Consider the following 17,381-nt stretch of genomic DNA (forward strand, 5'->3'; position numbering starts at 1 on the left):
CATAGGCCCCACGCACGCGCGGAACTACAACTCCCAGCATGCCCCTCGGCAGCAGAGGAGGTGGAGCCGCCCTTCACCCGCTGTGTGATTGACGAGCGCATTGTCCACTCCGCGAGCGCAGGGCCGCAGCTCCGCCAATGGTGAGCGCGCGGGGGCGGGCGCTGCCGTGCGCCGCTGCCGGCCGGCTCTGAGGTGAGTGCGGCGGGCCGCGGGCTCGGCTGGGGTGGGGGGGCGGGAGGGAAGCGCTGCTACTGGGTCCGTCCCTCCCGCTTGCCCGAGGGTCCGGGGCGGCAGGTGAGGGAAGGGAACGGGAAGGGAAGGAGAAAGGGAAGGGGAAGCAGCCGTTCCCGGCCGTAGTGGGGGGAGCGGAGGATATGTGGCCGTTCCTGTCGGCTGGGCCGGCGCCGCCCGCGCTCCGGCCTGAGGACGGTGCCCCAGCCCCTTCCCCGCGTGCGGCCCTGTCCGAGGGGCACCCCCACAGCCCCCGCCGAGAGCCGTGTGACGGGTCCGCGCTCCTGGGCCCGGCCGGGTGCTCCTGGGCTGGCTCCGCCGCCGCCCGGTTCACGGGGCGGCCCCGCCGCTCCTGCCCTGCCCTGACCGGCGGGCGGCCGCAGCGCCGAGGTGCGGGCACGGCTGGGGCTACCGCCGGTTCTGCCCCGGCTTCCAGGGAGGCTGGCTCTGTTCTTCTGCGGAGGAACAGCCGGGACTCGGTGGATGTAGCTGCATGAAGTTGTCGCTCTGCTCTCCCATTTTGTGTGACAGCAGGAGTGGGGGGAATATTCCTCGCCTACCTCAGCCCGCACCTGCACTTCATTACAAGATGTGGAAACACTGCTTGTTTGTTTGTTTTTTTGTTGTTGTTTTTTTTTTTTTTTTTTGCTTTCGTCTGTATTTGGGACTATTGGAAGTGAGCTGTGGCGTCTCTCAGAGAAACTTGTGCAAGTAAGAGCAATGAGTTTTTCTTCTGGCCAGTATCAATTTTTCTTTGCTGTGTCTGGAATAGGACATACGGCCGATGAAAAGGTTTAGTGTGTTTTGTTCTGTGAGTGGGTTTGAGGGATTTCTTGGTTGTTTTAGGAGCTGTTTCTGTTTTTTTAGGTTATTCATGAACATGTCATATTTGTCTGTCGATGTAGCTGCCTGCTTGGAGCAGGCAGACAGGTGTATCTCTGGTAAGCTTGTTATCTGTACTCTTTTTATGGTGCCTCTCACCAAGGTCTTTTGGTTATGGGAAGGTTTTTACCTAATTTGGGTAACAGAGACTCAGTTTCTTTTTTCACTGAAATTGGTGTAGTGCATTTGAAAAAATGAGAGCATCTTTAAAAGTACTGGAAATACTGGGTAGGAAGCTTTAAAAAAGTGGAAGTTTAGTGTTCTCCATGATATAAAAAAAATTGAGACTAGCACTTTGTGCCTGGTATGTGTATATGAGGACAAAAATCTTGTTATGCAGATGCATCTTTGATTCAGTGTTTCCTGTTGTTAGCGGTACAAAGAGACATCTGGAGTAGAAATGAGAAGCAGAGGCTTAAAGGCATGGTGATGGCTTGAACTGCCTATCTGGAACAGAGGCTAGACAAATTTAGAGAATAAAGTGGCCTATATAAGTTTGGTCTATTTGCATATCAGGGGTTAATTGTCCAATTACAGCTTCAGGTAGTGAAGTCACATTCTCCCAGTTTGCTCCCGCGCAATTTACTGTTGTTTATGCTTTTTGGGCCTGAGGCAAAGGCAAATCCGACATTCCTCTCACTGTGATGGTGGGACCTTGGTTTTTAGGACTGGAAGGATTGTTTTGTCTGACCAAACTGTGATGAGAGCTTGCTAACACTCTATGTAAAGTTCAGAGTTATACACTAATCCAGTATAGGATCTGACAAATATGAAACTAAAACTTAAAGCATCGTTCAGATACCCCATTTCGACAGATTCAACATATAGTGGTGTTTGTTAGCTGTGCCTTGCACATTCCAAATTTTTGGATTGGTTTCTTCAAGTAGGTACTTCAGTGTATTTGTTGTGATGAATTAGCTTAAGTCTTGTTTGCATTAGTGAGACAGGGAAAATGTCTGTCTATTGCTTCAGAGAATTTGCCTCCATTCATGTGGGAGACCAGGATTCATTTTGAGAGTGGTAGAAGAAAAGTTTTCAGTATTCTGAAGAGTCAGTTGTTTTTGAGTGGTAATTCAAACATGTTTAATTAGCTCAGCTTGAACTCGGTGAAAATATTGACTTTTTTGTAGAGGAGAAAACAAGAGACTTAAATGATGAATAGCAGTAGTTACCCTTGTGAAACTGTACACATTCTTAATTAAAATTGCTTTGCCTTCTTTTTTATCAAGTACAGAGAAAAGTTGGTACTTGTAGTCTTTGAAATACAAATAGTATTTGTTCTGAGATCAGCAGTGCTTGGGAACAATAACTGTATGTGCAGAACTCTGCATATGACAGGAAGGGGAGTGGCCTTTTCTGGTACTGTACCATCCTGCAGTGAAGCAATAGAAAGTCTGTAAAAGTTAGAAGTATTGGCTTATTAAGTTGATCTGCTAAGTTTTTACACAAAGAAAAGTATTTGTACTTTTTAAAAAGTCATAATTTTAGAATTTCTAATTGATGCCTGCATGCATCTTGCTATAAGTCTCACAGATAAGTGCAGCTAAAGCTGTGAGTGAGGTCACTGGATGTCTATGGGTTGAGTGGGGGAGCTTGCTGCAGTAATTCCTTGTATTATCAACTCCTGGGAGACTTGGTGGTGGGTGGTTTCATATTGACTGCTGGAGGAAGAATGTTATAGGCCTTATCATTAGCTTGGGCTGTCCAGTCCTGTGTGGAAAACTTTGTTATTAAATTAAGTGGTCCTACAGTTTTAAAGATTTTTAAGGAATTCTTCCAGATGATAAAGTGCAATGTGTATACCCTGTTGCTGTACGTTACTAAACTTGATCTGTGGTGTATTTATTTAAGAAAGTAAAATCTACTTTGTTTTCAGACTGTTTGGGCAGTTGATGTTCAATGAGGTTTCCCAAATAAGCCAATAATGTGGGAATTTATAGCTCCACAGGAAAGGCTTGTTTTTACAAAACAAAAGTGTTACTGGAACATAAGACTCCTTCCATAGTCTTAATAAATTCCAGGAGTTGGATTTTCTTAGTAAGCAGGACTCTCCTGAGATGAGCCATGTTGATATTGATGAACCTACCTGTGATGATTTGAGGTGGTTTTACAGTGATGGCTTCCCTGTGGATATCTATTCTCAACTTAATTCTTCAGAAGCAGCTTCTGAAGGGATTTTGAGCTATTGGCAGCTGGAACATTTGTGCCTTATATATACTCTCTGCATTAATTATAGAGAAACCCAATTGTCAGTGTTCTAAGATTTTGAAAATTAAACCATCTAAATAACAGCGGTGTGCTCTGTCACTTAAGTCAAAAAGTGAGGTTCTGTCCTCCACTGCAACTGTGGATTGACACAAGATCCTCTGAGACATTTCACAGTAATCCTATGTTCACAGACATTGCAGTAATCCTGTAAATAATTTGGTTTTTCGTGTATGGATAAAGAAGTGTGTGAGTATTGAAAGTGGATAGGATGGTCTTAATATGTCTTCTATTGAGTGTTACTTCAGTTTTCAGCATATCTTTAAAGTTTGAGTTTGTTGGTTGTTTTGATCCATTTTTTTTTCTGTTACAGCTCTCCTTTGGCATTTAAGTCACTCATAGTCAAAGAGCATCTGTGCAAGTTTTTGTTTGGAGTCATCACAGGTGTTCCCCACAATGTTTTTAATCCTTTCTAAAGATACTTGGTTAAAAAAACATTGCACTGTGTTGTATTCAGTGTTAAGTCTGAAAACCACCAGGTCTTGTGAAACCACCTGGGTATTTTACAGTTGAACCCATGGTGCCTGATGAATACAATAGGCTTACTTTTTGCTGTTTTTCAGCTGTGCAGATATGTCAGTGTTGTTGTTCTGAAACAGTTTATTTAAAAACAGTTCTGACAAGTGTAATTTAAAATGAGCTTATATAAAGATCATTTCTTTGTATTTCTCAGGTGTGTGCACCAACTAACATTCCCCAACTTCTTGATGTCCAGGTATTTTTTCCAATTTGATATCTGAGGAGAATGGAGGAAAATGTATCTTGGCTTTCTTGATGAAATAATACTTAAAAATAATCTAACAGCATAACTTCTTAATACACTTCATGTGTTGCTCACACTTGTTCATCCTCTTGCTGTGTGCAGAAAACTAGTTTACCTAAGTAATTTTTCATTTAATTTCTTGCTGGTCAATGAAGATAGTAACTTGTCTTGAATCAATTATTTTGCAAGAGCAGATACATAAAGCTTAGGGATGGTTCTCTCCCTTGCCTCCCTTGTGCTGCATCTCCTCCTTCCCCTCCCTCTTCTGTTGCCAGTGATGCGACTTGAACCAGACCAGCCATGGTGGCAAATGAAATAGGGATGGGAAAGATCAAGTAAGCCTGGAAAATAATTTAATAATAACAAGACAGCAAAAGAAAGTGATCTGAGCACAGTGTGGGGCAACCTCAGAAGACCCCCCAGAGGGGTAAACATGACAATATAGAACCTTTGTGCAGTGAATCAATGAACATTAACATTACCTTATATGCAAAATGTGACTAACCAATCAACAAGAACTCAGAACATTACCTTACATGGAACCAATATATTAACATACCTATTCCCATAATCCCATCCTTCTCTCCATGACCAGACCAGGTGTTTATCTTCCTAGCATCTCATTTCCCATGGTCTTAGCTTGATGCTCACTTAATGGTTGGCCAAGGCCAACTCACTGTCAGACCCCACCAGTTCAATTCTCACACTCTTCCCCCATCTCCTAAAATCTCCAAATGCATGAATAGACATATGGAACTAGGAGCTTGTATAGCACCTGGAAAATGTGCTCACAGAATAGTCTCTATGTTCTTTTGGTTTTTTGTTTGGTTGGTTTTGTGGAGGATTGCAGCATTAGGCGTGGTCTGGTTTTAAAAGTTCTTGTCTCCTATCCCAGAAACTCAATAAAGTGACTAAAATAGGATCTTCCCAAGAATGTTGATAAGGCTTACAGAGAAGCTTTGTTTCTTAACAAGTGAAATGAAATCTAGACCTTAAGAACAGTGGGATGAAATGTTAAAAGAGAATTCTCATTACCCGGATGCAAAATGTTACGGAAATGATTGCATAGGGAAGTCCTGCATTGAGGAAGCAAGAGACTGAAGTCGGTGTGCCTTCTCTGGTAGTCTGAGTCTTCAACATCCCAGGTGACAGCATGAGACTATTTCTTATCTACCAGAAAAACTGAACATGTCAGTTTAGATTTCTAAAAAAAAAAAAGTGGGAGAGGGTGTTACACATAATCGTTCTGAAAATGAGGTGTGTTGTGCCCATGGACTCACTACGCATTAAGTCTGGCATATGTGGTTCAACGGGGGGGGGGGGGGGGGGAGTGGAGAAAGGCATATTGACTTTAATTTTGGCTTTTGTGCCACTTTTAAAATGAAGAACTGTGAGAAAACTGAATGGTGTATTGTGTTGCTTAAAACTATACATAAATATATCTTTGGGCTTCATAATAAGAACCAAATTGAGTGTAAGCATTTTTCTCAAATATGTTTTGTTTTAATAATGTCACAGTTCAGTGTTAGTGGGTCTCTTAAGAAAGTGATTTAAGAAATGGACTAAGTTGAAGCAGAAAAGGATCCATCAGGTTTCCTTTAATTGAAGGCTAGGATTGACTACCAATGCTGTTCAATCCCACTGCATGTTCTCATGATTCCCCATCTGGGAGTGGACTATACAGCGTGTGCTGGTCTTTATGGCAAAAAATCAGTCAGCTCTGGAGACAGTTCAGTTCTCCTTTAACATAGTGTCCCAGTTTTGGGCAAATTTAGGAGGAAATGTGTTTCCTCTAATAGAAGGCTGGCTTTGCCAACCCCTCCCCCATGGGTTCCCACTGATTCAAAAGGAATCCCCTTGGAGAAAGTGAAAAAAAAAAATCCCTGTTAATTCAACAATCAGATTGCTCACAGGCATGAAAAAAATGAATAATGTTAAATAATGAAACCTCTGGCTGCTCTGAAGAGAAGGTAGATTCAGAATCCTTTCTGTAGGTGTGACTCAGTTTTCTCTGGAGATAGGGTGCAGTGTGGGGGGCCCCTGGGTGATGTTCTGGTGTTTCAGGCAGGAGAAAAGCTAAATAGTTCCAGAAGAAGCCATGTCCCAGGGAAAAAAAAGACTTCACTGTCTCAGCTAACAAACGAGGATCTAGCTAAAAAACAAAGAAAGGCGCTCGCTCTCTCTCTCTCTCTGGAGAAAGAAAGCCGAGAGCTGGGAGTAACTGGGAGTAACTTAGCTCTGTGTTTTTGATCACAGGCACCAAAATAATTCCACTATTTCCCCCCTCCCCAATCTAACTTGAAGCTACAAAGACTCATATCTGAGGACAGAGCTGACAATAGGGTATACCAGACCATACAGTCACCCCAAGACACATAGTTGGTATTTTCCTGGTCGCTTCACTGTGTCCACTCGTTCCCAGCTCCATACTGTGTGTTGGTCAGGTGGTAACTGTACCACAGCCGGGCTCCAAGATGGACCTTCAGTATCCTGTCTGTTACTCAGAGCTCCCTTTATCCTTTTCACCTCTCCCCTTGGCAGGTAGCTGAATTCATATTCTCCTGCACATCAGCAAGTATTTTGAAACTGAAATTTGTCTGCTTCACTTGCTTTAAATTCCTCTCAAGATGTTTGGCTCCCACCTGTTGGAATCTGGAGTTTAGGTTCTCTGAAAATGACTGTTCGTGACAATATTCCCACTGATTCCTGCCCACAGACATTGCCTTGAGTATCGTTCAGTTGCTTTTCAGTTCAATGTCATTGGGATTTCGTATTATTCTTCTAGAGCTGTCAAACTCACTTTTTCAGGTGTTTAGTTCACAGGTGAGAATAATTGAGGTTTTAGGCCCAGGTGCAGGTGTCTGAGGTTCACATTGTGAACCTGGGGACTTCCCTTCCCTCTGGCTTCGGTGAGAAACTGGTCTCTCAGGAATGGAAATCTTGGAACAGGGGGTATTGGAGAGTACAGGCATTGCAGACAGGTAACCTTCTCTCTTCTCGTTGATAGGTTTGGAAGAACATCGTCCTCTGACCTTCAGAAACCTGGAGATTTTATCAGTGAGCTACCTAAAGGGATCTAAGGAAATTATAGCTGTAGCTTCCTTGCCATTACTTTTTTGGTTTTTGTACCTCTTTTTCAGTGGTTTTAGATCAAGAAACACTATGAGCACAGTAAGTATTTTCCTAGTCAATGCAAACCTGATTCTTGAAACACGTTTTCGATTGTATTTCTGCAAACTGTTTTAAGAGTTTGTAGCTAATACACAGGAACATAAATATATTGGATCTTCCTGTAAGTTCAGTAAAGATTTTTAATCACTCTAGGTGCTAGCAGTAGTACAGAAGTGCTCCCAGTATTGGCAAAACCTGATAAATTGTGAACTAGTTTCTCATTTGCAAACTGTCATGATGGCCTTTTCTTGGTGAGGCAGCTGGTAAGAGATCTGCATCTGGGGTGATGCTTTTTCCTTGTTGAAATCGATTCAGGTGAGAATAACCCATACCACCCTTTGATGACTATTACAGCCATTCCAGGAGTGTTTTCTGTACCCTTGTGTGCATTCACTGGTGTTGTGAAATTGAGGGCTACGTTAATAGTGCTTGCACAGAAAATGCTAAGTCTTTGTTCTCTCTTAGACCCAACGGAAGCGCCGTGGAGGAACAGTTAGTTCTAGGCAAACTCAAAAAAGAAACAGGCTCATGACTTCTACTGCTGAAATGGCTTCAGAAGCGGAGCCAATAGAACTTGAAGAAAGTGGTAAGCTTTCCTTTGAAATGATAAGAACATAAAGTGCTTCTGGAGGGTTTGGGTCCAACTGAACATGTTTTTTTGCCAGTTTCTAAGCCATTGACTGGAGAAGAAGGGAAACATGATTTTAGGAAGTGCCTAGCATGGCATCGTTAAACAAGCCTACTAAAAACTGGTTTGGTTTGTTACTGAGCTACAATGCATTTGGCACTAGTGACAGATTAGTTGCACAGGAAGGGTCCTCAAGAGCTGCTCAAACATCTGTATGTCTATTCAGATTAGATGGGAGTTACAGCAACTGCCAATATGCAGAGCAGCAAACTAAACTTGGGAACTCCCAAGTTTAAAAAAGATAAGGAAATCCCAATCCCTCAAGGGAACATGCACAGCACAGTATTATTATATCCTATATGATTCTATATATTATATTTCTATGTGATGAACATTCTCCTGTCAGATAAATTGTCTGTTGCTGTTGTCATCCTACAGAATTGTGTGAGTAGCTTAGCTGCTCTTTTGCATTTCAGCTTGCTGAAAGCAAGGCTGGCAAAGCTCTCTGTGGATTGCTGAGGGCAAAGCTTGAGTGAAATGTTGGATTCATTCCTGAAGAGAAGATGGACAGGAGATGGTTGAATCTCCGGCTGTTACGCAGTGGCAGGCAATATTCCTCCTTTGCAATCTCTGAACTTGATTCTAACTTTGTTTTTCAGCTGGTGAAGAAGTAGTAGATCTCACATGTGAATCTTCTGATCCTGTAGTTGTTGATCTAACTCACAATGATTCTGTTGTGGTAAGTAGTGAATAGCACACTTGCTTAAATATTGTAGTCAAACTTGTTTTCTCATGTGTTGCCTGATAGAATCTGACTTTAAGGGTAAGTTCTAAGTTCAGAATTGGGTCGTCAGGGCATGAAGGTCCTGTGTTACAGATAACAAAGAAGCTCCTCTGGAGGTGCATTTGCAGTTAGTGATAGGGTAGTATAAAATAACTTTTTGGTCCAGAACATGAAGTTTGTATAGATCAGTCATAAGCAGTGTAACATAAAAAGATGCAGTTGATAGTGGAAGTTTATATCTAGAAAAACTTCTAGATATATCAAAGATAGAATCATAGAATTGTTTGGGTTTGAAAGGACCTCTGAGATCATTAAGTCCAACCATTCATCCAGCACCACCAAGTCCACAACTAAGCCGTGTCTGTAGGCAACACATCTTCAAGTCTTGGAAATACCTACAGGGATGGTGACTTCAAGCCAATGCCACTGGGCTGCCCTGGGCAGCCCCTTCCATTGCTTGATAACTCGTGGTGAAGGATTTGTTTCTAATACCTCTATAGGCCAGTGATTTAAAGAAAAAGCCAAGGGAAAGAAGAGTAAGTAAAATAAGTTCAGGTTAATGCTCCAAGAAGTCTTTAAAAAATCTAAAAATCTTTTTTTTTTTTCCTGCTCTTTTGAAAGCTAGAGTAGTCTTTCTTCCAGCTAGCAGTTTTGTTTATCCCCTCAGTTCTGGGATGCCACTGCTGCTAAGCCAAGCAGAAACAAACAATAGGAATAGCACAGGGAGTATTTCTTGCTGGGGTTATTCCTGAGCCTTTGCAAGGGAAAGGCCTCAAACTTAACAACAGAATCTGAGCTTACCTTGTTCCAGTTCCACCAAGAGCAGGTTGGGGATTGGGTTTCTTTTCTTCAGCAGCTGCCATAATATGAAGTGTTTATGAACATCAGTGCTGAACTGGCCTGTTTGTGGAGAAAAAGGGAAAGAATCACCTGAAACCCTGAAGCATGGAACTGAAATGGGGGAGCAGGTAGGAGTGGGTTCAGGTGATTCATAAGTTGCCTCTATTTCTACCCCATTGGAGCAGTGGGAGCAGAACCATCAGCATAGTTGCTTACAAAACAGTTGTTTACAGTGAACCATTTAATATACTACTTTTAATATTCCTGATCAAAATAAGAGTAATAGCCTACTGTTCTTAGCTTGTTTTGTTGGAACTGCTGTGCCTAGCTGGTGTTTGTATGTAACACCAGGGGTGCACAACAAAGTCTAATTGTATTTTCTTTTCTCTCCTTTCCCATGTGTATTGATGCAAGATTGTTGAAGGTGAGTTAACATTTTAAAGTCAATAATAGAATTCTCCTCAATGTAAGAATTACTTTTTGTTTGCCTTTTCCAATAAATTTGAGCAGCATTTATTGAAACTGCAAAAGGCCAAGGACATCGCTAAAGCATCTGCCCGGTGCCTTAGGGAATGAATCCTGTCTCTGTTTGTTAGTCAGTATCAGAACCTGTAGAAACTATCTGAAATAAAATGTATCAAAAGCTGCTCTAAGTACTTCTTATTATTTTCTAAAGACAGAATTTCTTTAAGCCCCAAGGTGACCGTAATTTTAATTAGCTCTAGAATATTGATTGTGAATGAAAAAAAAAAATGTCAGAAGTTTTGTTTAACCTGTATTTCAGTGAAGGAACTAAAGAAAGTAATTTGTGCTCATAGTATTCACTAGTCTAACATGCCTCAAATTTTGTTCTTCTACTTTAGATGTTAAAATAGTTACAGGTCTAAAGAAGTTCATCTTTTGCAACTTTCAGGCATGGTTCTGATTACATTATTGAAGATGTATTAGTGTGTTGTCAGCTACTTATCTAGAATGTTATCTGTTCTGTACTCTGAATGAAGCAAGAATAAGTGCAAAATGCCTACACTAAAAGTTGTAGTTGAACACTTAGGCAGGAAGTGGTTTTAATTTTGTGACTTTTTATGTAGTTTTACCTATTAGTAGCTTGATTATTTCCACATGAATACTGGAGTTGCAGCAATAAACTTGAGTTCAGTCCTCTCTCTTCCAGAGCACAGCAATTGTTGCAGTTCCTCAACAGGACTGTAGCACTTTCTGCCAATAAGAACTGGGAGAATTATCTTCCCTTTATAGGGGAGATTAATTCACAGGTAGTGCAACTACATGGAATGTGTGACACTGAGGATCATCAAGATTAAGTTTTAGCTGTTTGTGGGGTGAAGAGAGCAAATGTTTTGTGTCAGTATGTAGCAGAAAATTCACAATGTCTGGACATGTTCAGCCTTAATATTTGGAAACTAGTTTGTTTAAGATTGCTTTTAACCCAGCTGAATCTAGTGTAATCTTGCATTTCAAGGATAATTCCAGGGAGAGAGATAAAGGTATAGCTAACTTAACAAAATTAAATCACAGAGAACCAACGACAAAGGAGAAATCTGAGACTAAGAGGCCAGCGACAGTCAGACAGCTGTGTACTGAGCAGTGATGATGATGATGAAACAAGAGATAACGACGTGTATGTGGCTGATAAAGCATCTCGAGAACTGGGACCGCTGGAAGAGGAAACTGCAAGTTCAAAGTACGTATGCCTCATGACCTACCAAAGTACAACTGAGTTGTGCTTCTTTTGAACAGATAAGACTAAACTGTATTTGTTATCACCTGACTTCCTTTGAAGCCTTCACTTACTCACTTCCCTCTTTCAATGAGTATGACATCCCATGTTGCATCATAGTCAAATGATACTATTTTCACTGTAGGATGAAAAGCCAGCCCAAAAGAGATCTACAGCTTTGTATACAGCCTTAAAGATGAGTGTGGGGTATGGCAAGGATGGGGGAATTAGTCACAGGCCAGAGCTCATAATGTATTGCATTTCCTTTTCCTACAAAGCTCTAGTAGTTATGTTAGATAAAAAATACTTCTGTTGGTGTCCATGAGGTTTGGTGTCACAAGACTGCCAGGCAGCACACTGGCAGATTCCAGTAAAAACACTTATGCATTCCCTGCTTTTTTTTGCATACTGTGCCAGTTGCTACTTTTCTCCAAGCAGCCACTGTCCTTCCCAAGGTATACATACCTGCAAGGTGATCCTGGAGGTCATGCTGTTTTGGTCAATTCTTGTTCTGTCTCATGGATGTTACAGAGTCCTGATATGTTTGCATGTGGGATAGGAATCTTGCTGTCTGAGTCAGTAAAGACCCCATTCTGCAGAGGAAGAGTAAATCTTGCTGCAGTGTGTTAGACTAAGGAAATGAAATCCGGTATCTGTGTGACTAGGCAAGTTGAAGTGAAGCCTTAAGTTTTTAGCTTTTGTATTTTTCAGATTCTGTACTGCATTAGAGTGTAACTCTGGACTCTATATAGAATGATAGTTAGCTTTCTTTTCATTTTGATCAGACTAAACAATCCTTCTGGGCCTGGGAACCAAGGTCGCACCATTTGCATCAGGCCCCGGAAAGTGTAAACAAAAATTAACTGGGGGGGGAAAGCAACCCAGGGGAATGTGACTTCATTACCTGTAACTATAATTGGACAATTAACCTCTGATATGCAAATAGACCAAACTTATCTCCGAGAAACTTGTGACTGTTGTCCATCTTGAGTGTGGGCTCTGCAAGGCTGCCCAAGGTATATCAGTTGAAGGCCTTTTAATAAATACCTATTTTATTCTTTTGTCTAGCCTGTCTTCTAGGTAGCCTCTCCAAGGCATCAGAAGGGCATAAGAATTGTAGTATAAACTTCTTTTAAAGTGCTTTTTTGTTTTTGTTTTTTTTCTCTGAGGAGCAGGGGAAATACAGGGTTAAATGAAGCTGATGTGCTTTGAGCCTTTTGGATTACTGAAAGGCAGTGTAGGAGAGAACTTGAGTATGTAGCTTTTGGGTGCCAGGTCATAAATATGCCACCAAGAAGTCCTATGCTATTTTAATCCATAATGTGTTTTGCCAGTGGAGTTTTAGATATTTAGATTTTGGTTGTTAAGTACTTCAGAGAACAAATTCACTTATTGGATAATACGAGAAAGTAATTGTTTGTTCCTTCAGCCTCCTCTGTTAAAGACTGCACCTTTCTGCTCTGTGTAGGTAAGGGTGAAAGAAAGAACTCAGTGCCTGCAACATTTAACCTGGTGCTGGGGATTGCCAGACCCATCTGTAGTGTTGGACTCTTCATCCCTATTAGATTATCATCAATTGTAATTCATTACTGAAGTGTTATAGCTGGTGCCTCAAGAATTTGAGGAGTAAAAATGGCAGAATTAGTGGAGTTAAATTCTGTAGGTGAAACTAGGGGCAGATATTAGTAGTGCTCCCTGCTTGAATTGAAGATAACAGGATAAAGGCTATCTCATGCTTTCTATGCCCGTTTAATTAATAAATTAAAAACTGTCATTCAGCATAGGTGGTGACATAAAAAAACCCAAGCGTTTAGGGTAAAGAGTTCTGAAGGTTTGAAGTAGAGATTACTTTGTAATGAAAAGTGTCCGGAAGCTCTTTTTGTTTCTGCTAGCTGATACTATTCAGCACTTGGCTAGGACATGTTCCCTAGGCAGCCAAGCTGTATATTACTAAGTGTATGTGCAGTACTGCTGTCCTGGAGGCTGAAGGCAGCAGAGGCACATCAGTAACCACAGCTCAGGAACAGACACTGAGGCAGTCTTTCCACCTTGAAGCTAGAAATATGGGGTTGAGTGTTTCCTCGCATTAGTGTGTTCCTGACCTACATTTTATAAAGAGGAGTTCTTGGAATGTGTATGTTACTGGGCTGTTGCTAAATGACAGCAGGGGAATTTTGAACTTCTGACAGCCTCCTCGCTTTCTAGAATGACTCCTTTCCAAGGCACAGTTCAGTGCTTTTGTTACACAGCTGTCATTGATGGCCTGTTGGAGATTAGTGCTGAACAGAGCGAGACACTGCTGTGAGTTCTTGTGCTAGACCGGGGTGACCGAGTGCATCTTCCCCCTAGGGAAAACCTTTCCTTTAGGAACAGGGAGACCTAATCTTGTTATTACATGCCACAAACTGAGGAGATGAAAGGAAATGCATCATGGCTAGTCGGTACACTCAGATGGTTATGTGACATTTTGTGTGTGGGTAACCCTTGATGTGCAGTGAAATTAATGGCTGCATGTTCTTTCTTGTTCTGTTCTCTGTACCACAAGGCCGTCTGGTACTGTTAGCTGTCCAATTTGCATGGATGTCTACTCAGAGGTAAGGATCCACATGCTGTCATCCTTTGTATTCTATGTGAGAGGGAAAGGGGCAGAGGGGGAGTGCACAACTCACTTGGCCAGTATGGGATGTTGCAGAGAGCCGGCTTGAAGCACAGAGTTTGCCTTGAGGCTCATAATAACTAGTCAAAGTCACTTCTTGGTGATGGGGGTAGAGGGAGGAACCCTTGGTCGGATGGCACTGAAAGATCTTCAGGTTCCTTGCTATTCTGAGTAAAGGACAATTCCAGATACTATAAGTCCTGTTTGTGTGATAGCAGTAGACCAGCAAAGTTGAATTCTTTACTTCCAATGCCTCTTGTGGTTTCTTTTCTTTCAGATTGTACAAAGTGGACGACTGATTGTGTCAACAAAATGTGGCCATGTCTTCTGCAGTCAGTGCCTCCGTGATTCCCTTAGAAATGCCAATTCTTGCCCAACCTGCAGGAAGAAACTCACTCACAGACAATATCATCCCATTTATATATGAGTACTTTTATTTCTCAGGACAGACTCAACTGGATTTTGGGGGAAATGTTATATTTTCAGTGCTCTGAAGATTTAAAGAGCAGCAGGTTGTGCACAAATCCAAATAAAACTGGTTTTTTTGGAGACCAGCTTGAACGTATCTAGACAGCTTTTTTATGGTCTAAGTTGCTTCTTGTTATGTTCCTGGTTATGCTACATTGATGACTGTGTCTGAACTAGACCAGCAACCTACACCAGGAAGGAAGCAGTTAATCCATTCCCTTCTACTTTTTTTAATGCTTAAATGAGCGAGTGTGAATATTTTGTTCTTTCTTACTCTATCAATTATTCCTACCTTCACATGTATGGAATAGTTTCCTTTCAGAAGACAGATTAGCAATTTACAATTTCATTACACCTTTTTTTTCATCCTGTAAAAAGCTCATGACTCTTGCTTTCTTGCATATCATCTTTGCCCGAGTACAGTGATTTGTGTACTGATGGATTGTTTTCTCATAAATCGGTCTTAAATTGACAACAAAGGTTATGCAATAAAGTAACCTGCTGTTAACCAGCAATCAAGTGTTCTGAGCAGTAGATTTGAACATGTAGCTGATGTTATGAGCTCCATGAGATCCCAAGTACACAGACACATTGCATCATGTACAACTTGAAAATAATTCATCTGTTGTTTCAACTGCCAAGAATTCCTGTGTTTTAATCCCAACACTGAATTTATTTTCTAACATGAGAGATGGTTTCTTGGGTTTACTTGTGCTGTAACACTCTCCTAATAACTGTCAAGAATAGAGTCTTCTCTAGGCTTCCTAGTGATGAACAAGAAACAAATTCATCTGTATGCTGAATACCAAACTACCTACAGATCTTCTTACTGTATCAGCTATTCCCAGTATAATGCTTTAAGTTCAGTGTGTTCACTTTGCTGGTTGTTACACTGACACCTGACTGGATGTAGCTTGGTGAATAGGATTGAAGATTTAAAAAACTCTACTGCCATTACTGAGTGGAGGCTTTAAAAAGTGGTAGCAATGTTGACAGCTTGTTAGAGAAAAGTTTAATCTCCCTTTGCCCTGAGAGTGGTCCAGTTTTCTTTAAATGCAATTTTAAAAAAAGAAGTCAGATGCATCTCCTAGGAAGGACAATTTCTCCAGTTGAGAAGGCAGGAATACACCAGTTTATGCACTCTTACCCAGTCAGTTTTCCCCAGGACTGAGTTCCAAATGTGTATTTTGAACTTATAGCTAAAATGTCTGAGCTGTTCTGGAATCCAGGGTGAGCTGATACAAACAGGTTCATGTAGACAAGATGATTAAAATCAGTGCTTTATGATCCACAGGTATGGTAGGTGCATTTCTGAGAACTTCCAGAATTAAAGTTGGCCACCTCTTGGCAGTTGGTTGCCTATAGAAACAACGATAAGAATAATTCTGTACACTGGTACAGCACAACTGAAGGATGTGTTTACTTAATATTGGTGTCACAGATGTTTTTGCTGACCTGTCCTTGGGATCTGTAGGAAGCCTTTAATTAAAGAAGCTCTTCTAAATTAGCTGTCACAAGTTGCCTTGCAACCCAAAGTAAAGTTGACTTTTTTTTTTTTTTTTAATTATGATGTTTCTGGATATAGTAAAAGGGAGTTTTATTACATAAAGGCTGCCTCAAGAAATGCAGTACCTTCCTCACCCTGGTTTGGACTGGGTTTGGTTCAGTGTTAGCAGGAATATGCTGTGTCTGTGTTGTGGAAATAGGGTGACTCCTACAAAGTTACACACAGGTAGTTCCTGTGTGCTCCCATGGGTAAGATGAACAAGCAAGGATTACGGCTGTCTCAGGATACTGCAGTGGCTGTGATGGCTGCATTTGTGTCCCAACAAGCAGAGAGTTGATGCTTAAAGTATTAATTGTGTGAAGAGAAGCAGCCCAACATTAAAAACTGTAGAGACCCATAGAGATTGCAGAAATTACTTTGTCCCAGTAGCTTAACAAAGAAACAATAACTTATGGCTGGTTTTCCTGGGATGGCTGCTGTGTGAAAAGAATTATCAGAAGAGGATTTAAGGGATTACTACTGAGGATGAGGGTGAGTTACTTAACCATGCATCTTTCACAGTCTACTAGCTATAGCCTAAATGATTTTGCACAACTTCCTCCATGTAAATACCACTTTAGAGTTAGTGTCTCAGTAAATAGATCTAATTGAAACTTAGATATCATAAACTATAACAAAAAGTTTTTAGCTTTTGTGTACCCTGTGAAGTGCCACAAATTTTGTGCATCTCAAAACAGATGTTGTCTCAGTACATGGGGAAAGAAATGGAAATTCATTACATTTTTTTTTCTTCAAGGGAAAAAAAGTCTGATATGTTTCAGTTCCAGCAATATTTCACATTGGCAAGAACTCATAGAAAATGAAAAAATCTTTATATTATGTAGATGTCTGTCTTGTTGTATATAGTTAAATTTTTCCTGTATTTAATTGTATTCAAGTCTGTCTGCCCATCTATGTTGAACTCTGCTGGTAGGCATAGGGTTCTCTAAACAGGTGAAAATAAAACAACTGGATTGATCAATCACAAATGTTTCTTCTTTTCATCACACTGGAGTCACTGATCTGGGAGGAAATAATCCTGAAGGCCAAAACCTTTCAGATGCTGGGACCAGTGTGGGTTGTGTGGGGCAAAGGGGAAAGGGCCTGGCCAGGGCAGGAGGGATGAGAGGGTGATATCCTGCTCGGGGCAGGAGCAATGGGGCAATGCAGAGGTGGGCTTGTGAGTGGATGAGCCTGGGAGCCAGTGCCAGAGAGAGCAGTGAAGAGGGTGGGAGGGTGTTGGGCTCTCTCTCTGGGGGTCCCTTTGCCTGCTGGGTGTGAAGCAGCCACTGGAGAGAGGGCAAAGAGGAATGCTGAGGAGAGAACTGGCCACGGGGTAGTTTCAAAGTCGCAGTAAAGCTCACTTGATTTTTTCCTCCAAAGAAACTAAAGAGATGATGTTTCCTGAAGGT

General features: G+C 41.4%; 1 protein-coding gene across 4 annotated transcripts; it reads left to right on the forward strand.

The window, feature by feature from the left end:
* The first annotated feature begins 173 nt into the window (after positions 1–173).
* Positions 174–16,945, forward strand: RNF4 (ring finger protein 4). Of its 4 annotated transcripts, XM_062492632.1 has the most exons (9): positions 966–1,172; positions 4,052–4,093; positions 7,149–7,312; positions 7,778–7,898; positions 8,600–8,679; positions 9,979–9,988; positions 11,098–11,263; positions 13,845–13,893; positions 14,233–16,945. In XM_062492632.1, exons 3-9 carry the CDS (start codon positions 7,304–7,306, stop codon positions 14,380–14,382), a joined length of 585 nt encoding a protein of 194 aa, XP_062348616.1. In that variant the 5' UTR covers positions 966–1,172; positions 4,052–4,093; positions 7,149–7,303; the 3' UTR covers positions 14,383–16,945. The 4 variants fall into 4 exon arrangements, with proteins under 4 accessions (XP_062348619.1, XP_062348618.1, XP_062348616.1 ...); XM_062492635.1 differs by lacking the exons at positions 966–1,172; positions 4,052–4,093 and adding an exon at positions 174–192; XM_062492634.1 differs by lacking the exons at positions 966–1,172; positions 4,052–4,093 and adding an exon at positions 255–294.
* Positions 16,946–17,381: the final 436 nt, after the last annotated feature.

This window comes from Cinclus cinclus, chromosome 5 (genome assembly GCF_963662255.1).
Source record: "Cinclus cinclus chromosome 5, bCinCin1.1, whole genome shotgun sequence".
Classification (NCBI taxonomy): domain Eukaryota; kingdom Metazoa; phylum Chordata; class Aves; order Passeriformes; family Cinclidae; genus Cinclus; species Cinclus cinclus.

Bases quoted from the DNA above. Each gene is read 5' to 3' on its own strand.
- RNF4 (XM_062492635.1), top strand. The intron at 7,899-8,599 runs GTAAGCTTTCCT...TTTGTTTTTCAG, and splicing joins AATAGAACTTGAAGAAAGTG to CTGGTGAAGAAGTAGTAGAT. The intron at 13,894-14,232 runs GTAAGGATCCAC...CTTTTCTTTCAG, and splicing joins GCATGGATGTCTACTCAGAG to ATTGTACAAAGTGGACGACT.